The sequence below is a fragment of the Thalia democratica genome, unplaced genomic scaffold, assembly GCF_965202585.1.
Source record: "Thalia democratica unplaced genomic scaffold, ktThaDemo2.hap1.1 HAP1_SCAFFOLD_960, whole genome shotgun sequence".
In the NCBI taxonomy this organism is placed as follows: Eukaryota; Metazoa; Chordata; class Thaliacea; order Salpida; family Salpidae; genus Thalia; species Thalia democratica.
In genome coordinates this window covers 5,071-19,410 of record NW_028139898.1, presented here as the reverse complement: position 1 = coordinate 19,410, position 14,340 = coordinate 5,071, and the positions used below count along the sequence as shown (strand labels likewise).

Here is a 14,340-nt window from a genome sequence, read left to right as displayed (position 1 = left end):
TATTATTGTTACTACTTCTAAGATAATATAATTTTAATGAACAGCTGTACAACAACTATTTTAGAGATAAAGTGTACACATTTAACTTTTCACATTTAACACTATCTAGGTACAATTTAATAAATCTGTAATATTAGTTTATTAAATAAACTTAAATTAGTTTATTTCATATAAAATTTATCTCTATAATTGTTGCTCTTTTTAAATAGAATATTAACTGTTTTGTATTTACTTTTCTTTCGCTACCATGAGTTCTTCCGAAATGAATAACGGTGAACCAGATGAGTTGAATCGTTTTAGAACAATATTTTCAGCTTGCACTGGGTCTTTGGTTACTTCTGCGCTAGGTGGTTAATACTATAGTTTTATAAAGTCGATAACAACCTGATCAGATTTTTTGTCATTTTATATATCATATGCACTAAAATCTACTAAAACAACATTTCTCATCTAGCTTCTTTATATTTGATTAATTTATAAAAATCACTTTAAACATACTTTGAAAAGAAAAGTTTTAATAGTTAAAAAAGTCGCTAGATCATTTCAACACTAACTTGTTTTAATCTCTATTTAAGTTTAAACATTTAGTTTAGCATTATTTGTTTATGTATTTTTAAATGATTATGAGAAAATTTCTTTATAAAATTATTATTTTGATAAAACCTTTTTATTAGATAAAAGAGTTTAAATAAAAAAATATACTAAGTAACAAAAATTTATAAAACTTTTTACCATGTTTTTACAACCAGAAATGTTTTATTCTATGTTTTATTTTGGTTTGAGAATACTACTTTTTTTTTTCGTGTGTTTGTTTTGTCTATTTGTAACATAAGTATTTTTAACCCTAAAATTTTAAAGAAACTTTCGTGCGTCGTCGTGATGCAGGCAGTAATTTCAAGTAATTTAAGTGATTTGTCTGTGAACAAGTAGTCCATCCCAAAGTTTTACACCTTGTTATATAAAATAGTGCAAGTTTTTAAACTTTAATTTGTTATGTGTAAAACGACATGTCTTTTCAGTTAAATAACGTGTGGTATTTTTTTTAATAACTAGAAAAAGTACTTTGAAAAGTTAAACAAGACTGATGGAAAATTATTACTTTAATTTGCACACATTAACATGTTGCACGCAAAGTTAGGTTAACAATGTACAGTACACACTCTTTAAAAATGACTAGCGCAAAAAGTGTTTTAAGGAAATTAAACCAGTTTTTAGCATTAAAACCGGTTATATGAATTTTTTAAATAAGACAATTCAAAATCTTTAAAAATGTTTTAAAGCCCACATCTAAAAAAGTAACACATATATTTGGAAAACTTTAATAAATGCATATGTTAGTTTAAATATTTAGACCATGATTGTAAAACAAACTAATAAAAAATTAAAAAAGAGTTTTTTTTTAAAGTTATTAATAACTTTTATATTTAAAAAGAGAAAATATTCATATCTCCAAAAATATTAATAAATTTGCAAAAAAACGGTTAGTAAGTACCAATTAAACTTGAAAGAGGCATTTTTAATTAAAATAAATTTTACAATTTTTTAGCTATGGCCCGTTAAAACATATTTTAAAGAACTTGAAACGTCAGTTTTTGAATAGTCATGCAACTTTAATATCAAAGTCTAAAAAAACAAACGTATTTATAAGCACAATAAATATCAAATCATAATTTTGTAAACAATAATAAATGATGACTATACAGTAAAACACTTTTTTTCAAATACGACAAACGATCAAACAAACATTTTTTTGAACAGCAACGCCGTTCGACGTTATCAAGACGCGACTTCAAACAACCAACGGATCACCCATACGCACGCAGCTTTATGAGCAACACTGCTACCTCAAACCTAAACAACATCGTTTTAAAAGTTTTGTCATAAAGCCAAATGAGGTGAGTGATCTTGAAACTTGTAGCTAAAATTCAGCGATAGTTTTTGAACTTTGGTAGTAAATTTAGTAGTAGGCATTGGTTCTTGACAACAATTTTGGATTTCATTATCAGTAAACAGTTCTAGAAGTACTTTTTTTTGCATGCTTTTATATTGATAATAGATTTAATTCAAACAAGTAAGTAAGTTATAAATATCACCATTATTTGAAAACTATATAAATAAATACACAGTTTTTTTAAAGTAGCAGTCCGTAGCAATTATAAGTTGCAGGCCAATTTTCTTAAACAAAGTTGCTCGGAGGCCGGATTGTGCTGTTAAAAGTTTTCTTGCGCCGTTTTAATCTATTATATATGTAGTCAGTATAGATTATTCTGAAGTTCAAATATGACAAAACAAGCAACTATAGAGCATTGGCAAAGAAACAAAATAAGAGCCTAGTTTTATGCTTCAATACAAAAACTTTTCTTTTTGCTGTTTTAAATGTTTTTTTTTCTTATAAAAAAAAAACTTCTCGGGCCTCAAATTAAGGCTTTACGGGCTGCATTTGGTCCGCAGGCCGCAGTTTGCTGACCCCTGCGTTTTAATGCTGTTTTAAATGTTATTCTTAGATCATAGAAATAGAAAAAAAAATGTTTTTTTAACTTTTTAATGTTCTTTAACTGTTTAAATAATATAAAAAAGTAGCTAAAAATTGCCAAAACTAAAAAATTGTTGTTGTTAGTAAGTTTCATATTAAAATATATTATCAAAAAATTAATCTAGCTAAATAAAATAAGAATACTTCGGTTTACATTAAAATCTTTACAATAGCAAAACATCTGAAAACTATTGGTAAAAGTATCTCATTTTTCAATCACATTGATAATTTTTAAGACTCTTAGTAATGAACCTTACTATAACAAAATGATTTGTATATTTATTTTTTCACTGCACGACCATTCCTTCTAATATATATATTTTTTCATTACTTCAAGTAGCTTTACCAGAAGCTGTCAATTTCGAAACCAATATCCTTATCCACTTTTTCGTATGAGACTAATAATATACGGCTCAAGTAATTTTGTTGCTGGTAGGACCCAGTTCTTGTGTGATTAACTGAAATGTGAAATTATTAAAAAAATCAACATTAAATTTATAAAAGTCTTTTAAGTGTTCACGCAGTGTTTTTTAAGTGTTGCTGACGTTTCATGTTTTTATAAAGGCTGCTTTGTTTGCTAATGATAATAAACTAAAATGTGTTCGGCTGTATTCATATGAGCTTTGAGCCATGGGTTGAGACAAAGAACCATTCTACACACTCAGTTATTTTTTTAAGGCCTCTATTAACTTGTTCGAGCTTTGTAAAGCAAAAAATTGTAAACAACGTCGTTTATGAATTCTATAATAATTATGCGTGGATGAATCAAACTTTGAAACTATGCTTTCTGAATAAAAGTTTTTGTTATTGTCTAATTTCACTAAATTATGTATTTTCTAACTGTACCAAGGTCAGGAATTTTAGAGAACAAACAAATTATCTAAAGCTTTTCCGATCTGAAAACTGCTACCGTATTTCAATTTATTGGGATTGTTATTGAAATAGATTTAGTTTCCTGCAGCTTTTATAATGGAGCTTTCTTTGTAACTACGTATCGTGTTTTTGTTTTAGGAATTGCGGATTTTGAAAAGTGATGAAATATCTTTCTCAAAAGTTTTTATGCTTTGTTTTGAGCATCTTTTTTCTTAATAAGTATTCATCATCTGATCTTAAAAAATAGTTTTTCAAACTCACTAAAATATTTATTGTGTTGGCACAGATAGAATAGTATTTTATAATATTAGGTTAATATATGTTGTCCTAAAACACTTTCTGCCTAAAACTTTTAAATAAATCTTTTTGCTAATAATAGGCACACCAAAAGTACTAAAGATTACATTAAACATTCCATATTTGAAAAATTGCTGCTAGCAGTGCTAAACAAAAAATTTATGCACTCTTAAGCTAATAAACCAGAAAATATGTAAACTATAGAAATAAAACAAAAAACTGTCTTTATTGCATAAAACTAAATGTTGCTGCTAATTTGCAGAAACTTAGCTATTTGCCTGTTTTACACTGAGCTTTTGCTGGATCCGTCTGTGAGCAAAGTAAAATTAAACCTTATGACCATAGATTTAAAATTAAAAAACAAAGCTTTGTAAATGAAGGTTCATAAGGATCATTGTACAAACATAAAAAACAACGCATACAACAGATAAAAAAGCGAGCTTTGTCTAAGGTAACATATTAAACAAACTAGCTGCTTTAAAGTGTGTACTAGTGGCTAGTTTTGCAAATATATTTAAACGAATATTTTTCTTTAACTTAATATTTTTTGTAAAGTATACAATTTGTATAGATTATTTTTATTAAATGTAATGTTCAGCTTAACTTATTATTATGTCTATTAATTCGATAATAATATACCAACTTAAGTAAAGTTTGTAACTTCGAAATAAAAGAAGTGTGTTGTTGTTTTTTAAACTATTTTTCTTCTAACTAAAACCATTTAAGTGAAAAAGTGATTTATACAAGTTTATATTTATTAGAGAACTAATTTAAAAATTACAGATAATATTTTCTATTTAACTTCATGTGATAAAATACAGCGCTACTTGGTGATTTAATCACTTTTAAACAATATTAAGGCTGTAGTTTGTACTATAGACCTTTAAAAAAAACTTTATTTCTTATCATAACTTTAATATTTTATTTCTTTGAATATTTCTAATTTATCTTTGAACTTTTGTTGCACAAAATACTCAAACTTTTTTTTAGAGATTATTTTGGAGACTAATCAGGCAGGAAGGTCTGAAATCTTTGTGGAGCGGCTTTTCTTTTGCTTTGTTAGTCATCATCTATTTCTTTTATAAATTTCATTCTAGGTTTTCCAAATTTTTATATATGTGTAGTTAACTGTTTTTGTTTTGAAAAGTTAAAGCTAAAAATTTAAATCAAATTCTATTTGTTTTGTTTTGGAAGAAACAAAACATTAATTAAAATTATGATACAATGTTTGTTATTTTGTAAAAATAACGTTTAACTAACCCTGTGCAAAAAAGTTGCTGTGAACTTAACTGAGTATTATCATATGTTAACAGAGCAATGTCAGCTCCAAAAAAGCTTATTTACTACCCAACTAGTGATTTGCTAAGGCGTAAGGCGGCACAAAAGTACAACAGTAGTACTATAAATTTAGTTTATGGGCTTGCCGGTGGAATCAGTAAAGGTTTTTTATTCTTTATTTTTCTTCGTAAAGAGTATTTAAAATTAGAGTTAATGTGGTATTATACAATTTGGAGCTACAATAAATTATTTTGCAATTAAACTAAAAATTTTATAAACTTTCAGCGATTGCAGTGGTAGTAGTGAGTCCACTTGATCTTATGAGAACAAAAATGCAGTCTAGAAGGATGACATTTGAAGGTACTTTTGTTAATATTCTAGTCTAATTTAAACTGATTTAAAGTAAAAAAAAACTTTATACCAGGGTTGCCACAAGGTCATGAAAGTCAAAATATTCAGAAAAGTCAGGATAAACTAAAAAAAAAAGACAAAAGTCAGGAAAAGTCATAAAATTTGACAAAATTTGAAAAAACGTCTGATTTTCTTAGTTCAAATTTACAACATTGTTTATTTTCCAAAGCCTTCAAATGATAATTTAAATTAGTTTTAATCTTTTAAAATCAGACTAAGATGCAAAACGTTCATAAAAATTTACAAAATTACTTAACTTTCAATGCCTTCAGCTGGTAAATATTAATAAAATACATAAAAAAAGAAAAGAAGCCCACAAGCTTTAGCTAGATTTAGAGAAAAGGTTCTCTTCGACAAGTGTAGGAGCAGCAGATGAGAACGATTAAAGTAAAACGAGGCAAATGGTTTGTACTACCAAGAAAATTAAGCAGGACGCAGACCAGTAAAAGAAAACCATATCTTCGTTAGCTGAAGAAGTGCTAATAAACAAACGGAGAAAATAAATTTTAGTACATATAGTAAAAAAAAACTGTGATTGATTAAATTATTTATTTTTTTTAAGTTTCAAAGGTAAAATTTTGTTATTGTTTTAAGGTTTTAGTTGTAAAAGCTCGTTATTGTTTTAATGTTTGAATTGTAAAAGTTACTAATACGTCTTTTCGTTCATTTAGATACATTTATGTTAGGAAATGCTAAAATATTATTTCTTTTTTAAAACAAGTTATGTTTATAAGTTAGAAAATACAAGTATTTTGCATATAGAGCTGTTTATTGCAAATACATTAATTATACATAGATGGTTCAAATGAAGTAATGGAAATAAGATGATTGAATTTAGAAAAAAAAAATGTTGTTTTAACCTGTATAAAAATAAGATCGAAAGCTTTTTATAGTTTTAAGTGTTTGATTATGTATTTTACAAAAGGTTTGAACACCCTAACCCTTACCCACGGTCGTTAAAATTTTTATTTTTGTTTTATAATTTATTTTCTCCATTTTTTTATATTTTTCTACTTTTTTTTATTAATAATTTTTTTCCACTGTTACATATATATTTTTTTTCCACTGTTACACCTAACCCTTACCCTCGGTCGGTAAGTATTTTTTCTCTTTTTTGTTTTTTTATAAGTATTTTTCATTTTATTTTTTCTACTTTTTCCTTTTGTTTGTCCTTTTTTATTTTTTATTTTTACTGTCACTGTTACCACTAACCATTACCCTTGGTCGATAACTTTTTTTATTTAACTTTTTTATATATATGTATTTTTTTACAACTTTTTTTTTTTACTCCTGAGCAAAAATTACCCTCCTTGTCAAACTGACACCGTGTAAAAATTTACCTTTATGCTAAAGTGACGCTCGTGCAAAAGAGTCGCCGTCAAAAGTGTCTATTGTGCAAAAATAACGCTCGTGCAAAAGTTACTCGTTCCCTAAGATAAAGAGCTTGATTTAGAAAAGTCAGAAAAAAGTCGGGAATTTTTTCTCAACTTGATCTGTAGCAACCCTGTTACACAAAAAAAATAGTTTAAACTTACTTATATTGGATAGTTTTCAAATGCTATATTTATTTACTTTTAGCATAAACTTCTAATTGAATATTATATAGACACAAAGTAACAAAAAGGTAAGTGATTTTTTTGAAACAGTAAGACTGACTTAAAACTTTATTTCTTACACTTCGAACAGATTGTAATTTGTAGCATACTTATGTTTTATTTATATTTTTTACAGAACTTTTGAAAACTGTACGAACCTCTGTGAAAAATGAAGGACTTAGATCATTGTATACTGGTTTAGCTCCTTCTTTATTTATAAGTGTCCCATTTTCGAGTAAGTTTTATAATTTAAAAGTAAAAGACTAATTTTTATAGATTAAGTATATTTCATAAAAAATTATGTGAAAAATAAAAAAAGTTACTGCCTAACTTTTTTAATCTAGTTAAGCTGAAAATTGATTTATTATTTTTAAACACTGTTAAGTTTGTTTTTATCTAGTCTATTAGAAAAACTATCAAGAACAAAACTGTGTTATTTTGAATTTAATAAGTTTTATGTCTTTACAGACAAAAGTTAGTTAAATGATTGAAAATTCAAATTTATTCTGTCCTAAATATTATATATAATTATGGAGATTTTATCTTAAACTTATACACTATACAATTTACTATACAATAGTTTGTTCATAATTTTGTGAAATTGTTATTAGAGTGAGCCTAGTAAAAACTAACTGATTTTTTCAATGTTAGTTTAAAAGTATTAAAATTGATTTTTTAAATACTACATATGTTTTACATCTTTTATATTAAACTAGTTGTCATAATTACGGTGTTTTACAAATATTTTACATGTCTATTGAAAAATTAGTAATTCAGTAAATTTTAACACCAGAAATTGTCTTGTATTGTATTACATTGCTTATTCACTTATCCGGACATGTGATTAAGATTTTTCTGTAAACATATCCGGATAAGAATTTTTCGAGATAAGTACAAAAGTAATTTTTTTAATAAAATAATATAATGCTGTATATTATGCAATGCTTAACAAATGATAAAAGCTCAGCTCCTTTTATACTGCTTTAAAAATTTTAAACTTTTTATTAATTTTCAAAATGCCGAAAAATGCAACCAGCCTATGCTAAACTGCTCCATTATAAAAAAACTGTGGTTATTATTCTTTACCGTTATACAAACTTCTAGTTTATTTTCAATGATTAGTGCAACTCGTTTTTTTGATGTCTTGTCCATTTCTAAAACTGTTATACATGTATTTTCTTAAAAACTTAAGATTTAATCAACTATCAACGAAATTAGAAAGCTTAAATAAATAACTTTAAATCGTATATTAAATAACATTGTTTAAAAAAAAAACTGACTTACTTTACATATAAAGGTTACTAAACTAGTTTTAAACGAAACTTGAAGGTAAGCTTTAGTAGTATCCTTACGTCGTAATAATGAACTAAGTTGGAGAATTTATAAAATCACTAAAATATTATAATATATTAGTGTTACTCAAAAATGTTTGTTTTCAAAATTGAAGAATTTTTGAATTTTCTTCTCGACTGAAACTGTCTGGATAAGAGAGCTTCAGGATAAGTAAAGCTCGGATAAGTGAATAAGCACTGTGCTATAGAAATAAGAGAAGTTTTATGTTGTACGGAGATTTGGTTAGCTAATTTTTATTAAATAACTTAAATTTTTTGAATGTTGTTAAGTGCTGTTGCAAAAGTTTGTTATCATAACAGCAAATGTTTTAGTCATTAACTGCTGTTAGTATTAAACTTCAGGCTATTTTCATACAAAACAAATAAATGATGCTTGCTTGAATCGCAATGCTTTTTGTTCTTTTTTATTTTTCTAAGTTAATTTAGAGAATGCCTACATGGAAAAACTATGTTATTTGAGCGATGTTTTCTTTTATATTTTATATATAACAAGGTATACATAAAACGTTCGAGTTTTTGACTATTTCCAATATTGAAGAAAATTGGAAGGTAATAATGTTTAAAGTCTGCGTTTGAAGTTTACCAGTTGTAAATTTTATTTTTTAAAACAAAAATGTAAGACTTATGCTTTTATTTTTGTAAAACTAGTGTTAATAACCTTGAAACTAGTTTATTGTTTTTGCAACTTATATGAAAATGAAATAAAATTTTTGAAGTTTTCGTAAATCATTAGTGAAGTTTTCAACGTTTTTCTTGATACTATTTCCAAAACATAAAAAAAAATACTTAGTAGAATTCCTAGTTTAAACATAAAAGTATTTTATAAATAAATATAAAGTAATACTTCTGTTGAGAAACTTTTATGCAAAAAAAATCGTATTCTGAATGCGGTTTTCCATAACCTTCTATGTGAGCTTTTCCTGTCGAGCACGAATTTTTGCTGTATCAAAGTACAACTTAAAAAAGAAAAACTGCTGTACATATTCTAAGCTTTTATTTTCAGTTACGTACTGGTTTTTGTATGAGAAAATTGCAAAGGAAATGTCGACGGAGTCACTGTTCGTCAAATCGTTTTTGTCTGGAATCGTGGCCGGCGCTTTTTCAACCTTCATCACTCATCCTTTCGACGTCGTCAAAACAAAGAGGCAGGTAATGCTCGGTACAACTAGCCCGCTGTTCGGAGGTTTGTTGGTTTTCAAATTAAATGAAAACTTTAGGTAGATGCAAAGAGCTAATTAAGTACACTAAACCTTCTTCAGTAGGGATAGTCAACTTTTCTTATCGGCAGGTCAGTTTTCTTAAAATAGTTTCATCAGGCCTGGTTTGTGGAAAAAATTGTTTAGGCGAGCCGCGTAGTTTAAAAAGTATTGTATTGTAAAGTTTGAGAAATATAATTAAAAACAAAATTGAATTTGAAAAAATGTTTCAAAAGCACTAGTTTTAAAAAACACTCAAAATAAGAGTAAATTTAAAAATAGCTTTATGTGGAAGTCAACTTGGTTTATTTTTCCAAGTTGTACTCAAGAAAAAAAAAATATTGCGGGTAACAAATTTCACCTGGCGAACTGTACATGGCCCATCTTTGCCATAAAGCATAGTCTCATTGAAAATACAACATACATTTTAATGGTAATGATTGTGTTAATATAGCTTATGAGTTGTTGCTAGTTTTTTAATTACTAACTATAAAATGCTTAGCTGTATTTTTTTTGCAATTAACTTATGACGAATTTATTTTAAAAAGCCTACAAACTTATTTTTAGTTTTATGTTTTTTGTGAAAGAAGTCAGTTTAAGTAGACAAAACAAAACTTTCAGCAAAAAACTTATATTATATTAATCAAGCAAAGCACTTGACTGTATGATTGTGTGTTTATTTTAAAGTAGCAAAGTAGCACAAAATAAATAAATAGTGATACTACTTAGATTCTGCTCAATATACATCTTTGAGCTCAATAACAAAGAAAACTCTACAAAGTCAAGGTGTAAAAGGATTTTTCGTCGGTAAGCTATGTTCTGTGTCCATACTGTTGGCAATTAGCAACGTAAAACTTTAATCGGCTATTAGAATTTTGACTTTTGAACTTGTATTGGAAGTAAAAAAGCAAACTTATTACATAAAAGTCTAAAGAATTTTTGTTTAAAAATTTAATTGTGTTAAATTATTAAAGATATTTGAAATGGTTATTAGTTTAGTAAATAAATAATGTTTTTTTTTGTTTCAATAGCTAATTCTCGATCTTTTAATTTTTCAATTAGCTAATGATTTTGCAAAACAATTTTAATGTACCAATTATAGTAAATGTTATGTCATGCTCTGAACTTATTCCTTAAACAAAATTTTCATAAGTTAATTTGTTTTGTTTTTCTTTTACATAGTAAAAGATACAAATTGTGAAATCTTGAAAGTTTCTGTAAAGTTCTACATAAATATAAACTTGAAGTTAAAACTTAAAATAAGTTTTACTTAATAGTTTTACGTATTAATTTTCACACAATTTTTCGTTTAACAGGATTTACACCAAGAGTTTTGCGAGCAGCAATCGTATCTACAATCATGATAACTTCTTATGAACTTGGTAAAAGGTTCGTGGTTGTTAAGTTAATAAAAAATTAGTTCTAACGAGTAGATTTTTACCGGAAAGTCTAGTTTAGATAAAAAAACTGTCATAAATAGTCATTTGCGTCTTATTATATATACATATGAATACAAAATATACACCAGTCATAAACATTATGGTTTTTTATACTAGGACTATCATTCGTCTAGTCGACTTATCAAAAACAAGCAATTAAGTTCTAAAAACCGTCATATTTAGAAAAAGTCAAGTTATAAAGGGGCTTTACTTAAAAATATAATCATCTTTGACATAACTATTTGATATTGCTTTAAAGCTGCAATTAGGGGTACTTGACTAGGTTAGTATAGTCTTTTGGTGTAATAATTTATTTTTATTACCCTAATTTATATGTTTTAATGTACGATAAAATTATCTTAGTTCAGCATGTCACAGTTAATCAGTTTCCTATATTAAGTTCTTAAACTTTCAAAAACTAAATAATAAAGTGTTGATATTTTTTGATCAAATAGCAGTTTTTTGAGTAAAAGTAATTATTTTTTTTCTATTGGTACTGTAAGCATTAAATACTAAAACTGTTTTAGTGTACATTGAATCTAAAATTTTTTCTTGTTATTTATTAAGTAATTAATGGATAACTGGACAAGACATTAAAAGGTATCAAAGTGGTGCGCGACTCGATAATCGAAAGTTTTTTTCATGCACCGGGTCTTTAGACTAAATACTTTGAGCGCTTTTTTTGTCGTTCAATAAACATTAATGATAATATAAAATAATCTTCCAGATTACATAAATATACTTATTTTTACTTTTTGAAATTAGTTTTTTAAAAATTGCCGAGTTGATTTTTAACTTTGCAAGTTGAGTTACATAGTAGCTTTACAATGTTTTTATTTTTTGTTTAAAGCAATTTAGTTTAAATTAAGTCTTTATTTAAATTCTGTTTTATGTGTAATTTGACAAAACTATTGTGAAAAAATGTTTAACTTTAATCTATCAAAAGAAACTTTTCATTTCATCTAAAGTTTTTTTATCTACTGAAGCGATTTTATTTCTGTTGTTTATGAAAAAGCAATAATTAGTTATTTAGAACATATAAAAGGAATACTTTATACATATTTATAAATTTAATTGTGCATTGCAGCAAGCTTACAGAAGGCAACAGGAGTGAATAGCAACTTTTTATGCTGCAAATGTTCAGGCTAAAAAACAGAGCTTTATTTTTGAAAAGTCACCGACAACCGTATGTCTGAAGATCGGAGACACAAAAATAGTTTAGGTTATGAATATTAGTTACAAGTGACTAGTTGAAAAAAAAACTTGTATTTAGCTGTATTTTTATTGGTAAGTATTTATGAATAACAATGTGTTTATATAGAAATAAATATGTTTATAGTTTTGAAACTTACGCATAAATAGTTTTATTTTTAATTTGTTTTGTTTTAGTATCAATTTTCTAAATAAGTTTTGATGTTTATGACATTTTTAGATAAATATTGTTATATAACTTTTTTTAAATGTAGCTTTTTTAATTTGTCTATTAAAATATCTAGCTGTTGACTTGCTGTTATTATTTATCATTTGCAGACAATTATAATACATGTTAAATAAAATCTTTGTTGAGAAACATTTACTTACAAAAATTAGTTTTCAAAAGATAATTCAAAGATATTATATTAAACTACCGTTTGAATTGGCATTAGGCGGCTAGTAGAGTGATATGAACTGAGTTATTAATTTTAGCAAAAATATTTTAATGCTAATAAAACAATTACTTAAAAGCTGTAACAAGTTAGATATTTTGTAAGAGTACAATTAAAAATAAAAATCCCCGTAAAAGTATTCTTAAAATTTATTTTTGAGAACTATTTCACTGTGGTTAAATTACCAATAGATTGGCGTTCCGGTAAGTTTCGAAATTCCATAAATTTTTTGTTTTTTAAACAGCATAACGTTAAATAATATGTTTTCTGCATAGTATTAAGTATAGTCTACATAAATTGAAAAATAATTTTTAAATCTTAAATATAAAGCACTTTATTTAGTTGAGAAGACTCTAGTGCTACCTTGTTTTGAAGAAGACTTTGTTACAAACTTTTTATTGAGATAAAAACAACTTTTTTTTCTGTTATTGAACTTAAAGTTTTAGGTACTTTAATGAAGTAATGAAACTTAACTTTTTTTACATATAAAAACTGGACAACAATTTTTTTAGTAGTTAACTTTTTAATACTCGTAAAATATATTTCTGAAAACAGAATTTCTTTGATAACTTATAAAATTGTAAGATCTTTCATGATTTCACTTGATATAACAAACCTAGCTGAAAAAAGAAGTAGTTGTTTTAAAATAACTACATAATCCCAAAAAAGTTGTATGTTGACATTACTGCAAAAGTTAAAAAAAATTCTAAATGAACTCTGAATTTTTACCGTTATAACAAAAATTTAACTTTGACCTTCTGTGCATTAGTAAAAAAGCTCTACACTATGGTTATAATTAAAAAAAACACAGCTAAACAGTTTGTAAAACTATCTGTAGATAAAACTAATGTTAGTTTTAGTCTAACGAAATATCTGTGATTTAATAATATCTTAGTCAGCATTTATCGTAAATCAAATTGTGTATATTTTATATCGATTTTGTTATAATTGCGAATACAATGAAGAATCGCCATCGTTATCTTAGACAAGTTTTGGTTGTATTAAATTTCTACGTTAATTAAAACTCAAACTTTGTCTCATATCCGCTTTTACAAAAAAATTTTTATTAAAAATCATTCAAGATTTTGCCAAAACTCAACTTTTGGTAATGTTTCAATTAATTCAAACATTATTCTTACTTATAAAAGAGAAATCATCAAAGCTACTCAACTATATACTATAATACACGCAAAAGTTTTTAGCAAACTTTTTTGTGAAGGCTTAACAGCACTGAATGTGCGGCTGTTGTTGCACTGGCCCAAGATGGCAATAGCCTCTTGGGTCTCAGTGGAGGGTTCGACTATGGATTCAATCGGTCTGTAAACATATGATATTTGCAGAATGGTAAAAACTAGTTGTTAAATATGTTAGATGAAAATTTATCAAAACTCGAAAACAGTCAAATATCAAACAAAATAAGTAGTATTGAGTTTTTATACTTTCTTATAGTAAAAATGATTCATGATAAAAATTTTCACAATAGGTACATTTTTTTTTACTCTCCTACTTTTAAACAATTTTATCATTCTATAATGCTCCCTCGTGTGAAGAGAAAATACTTCATTATATTTATATAGGTTATGTGATTAAATATACCAACATTTTGATTTAAATTTGAAGTTGGTTAGATTTGATAAAATTAAACTTCACAACAACTTGAATTATAAAACATTGATTAAGTACAGATTTTTGTATTACCAGACACAAACAAATTAAAAGT

The 14,340-nt window shown here is 26.1% G+C and overlaps 1 protein-coding gene across 1 annotated transcript; it reads left to right on the top strand.

The window, feature by feature from the left end:
- Nucleotides 1–247: 247 nt before the first annotated feature.
- LOC145847479 (mitochondrial glutathione transporter SLC25A40-like) lies at nucleotides 248–13,935 on the top strand (the record flags this gene model as incomplete). The annotated part of the gene is made up of 8 exons (XM_082953624.1): nucleotides 248–347; nucleotides 1,759–1,895; nucleotides 4,694–4,761; nucleotides 5,017–5,144; nucleotides 5,267–5,341; nucleotides 9,343–9,522; nucleotides 10,852–10,924; nucleotides 13,840–13,935. Coding segments are annotated over exons 1-8 (857 nt in total), but the record flags the coding sequence as incomplete, so codon positions are not given.
- Nucleotides 13,936–14,340: the final 405 nt, after the last annotated feature.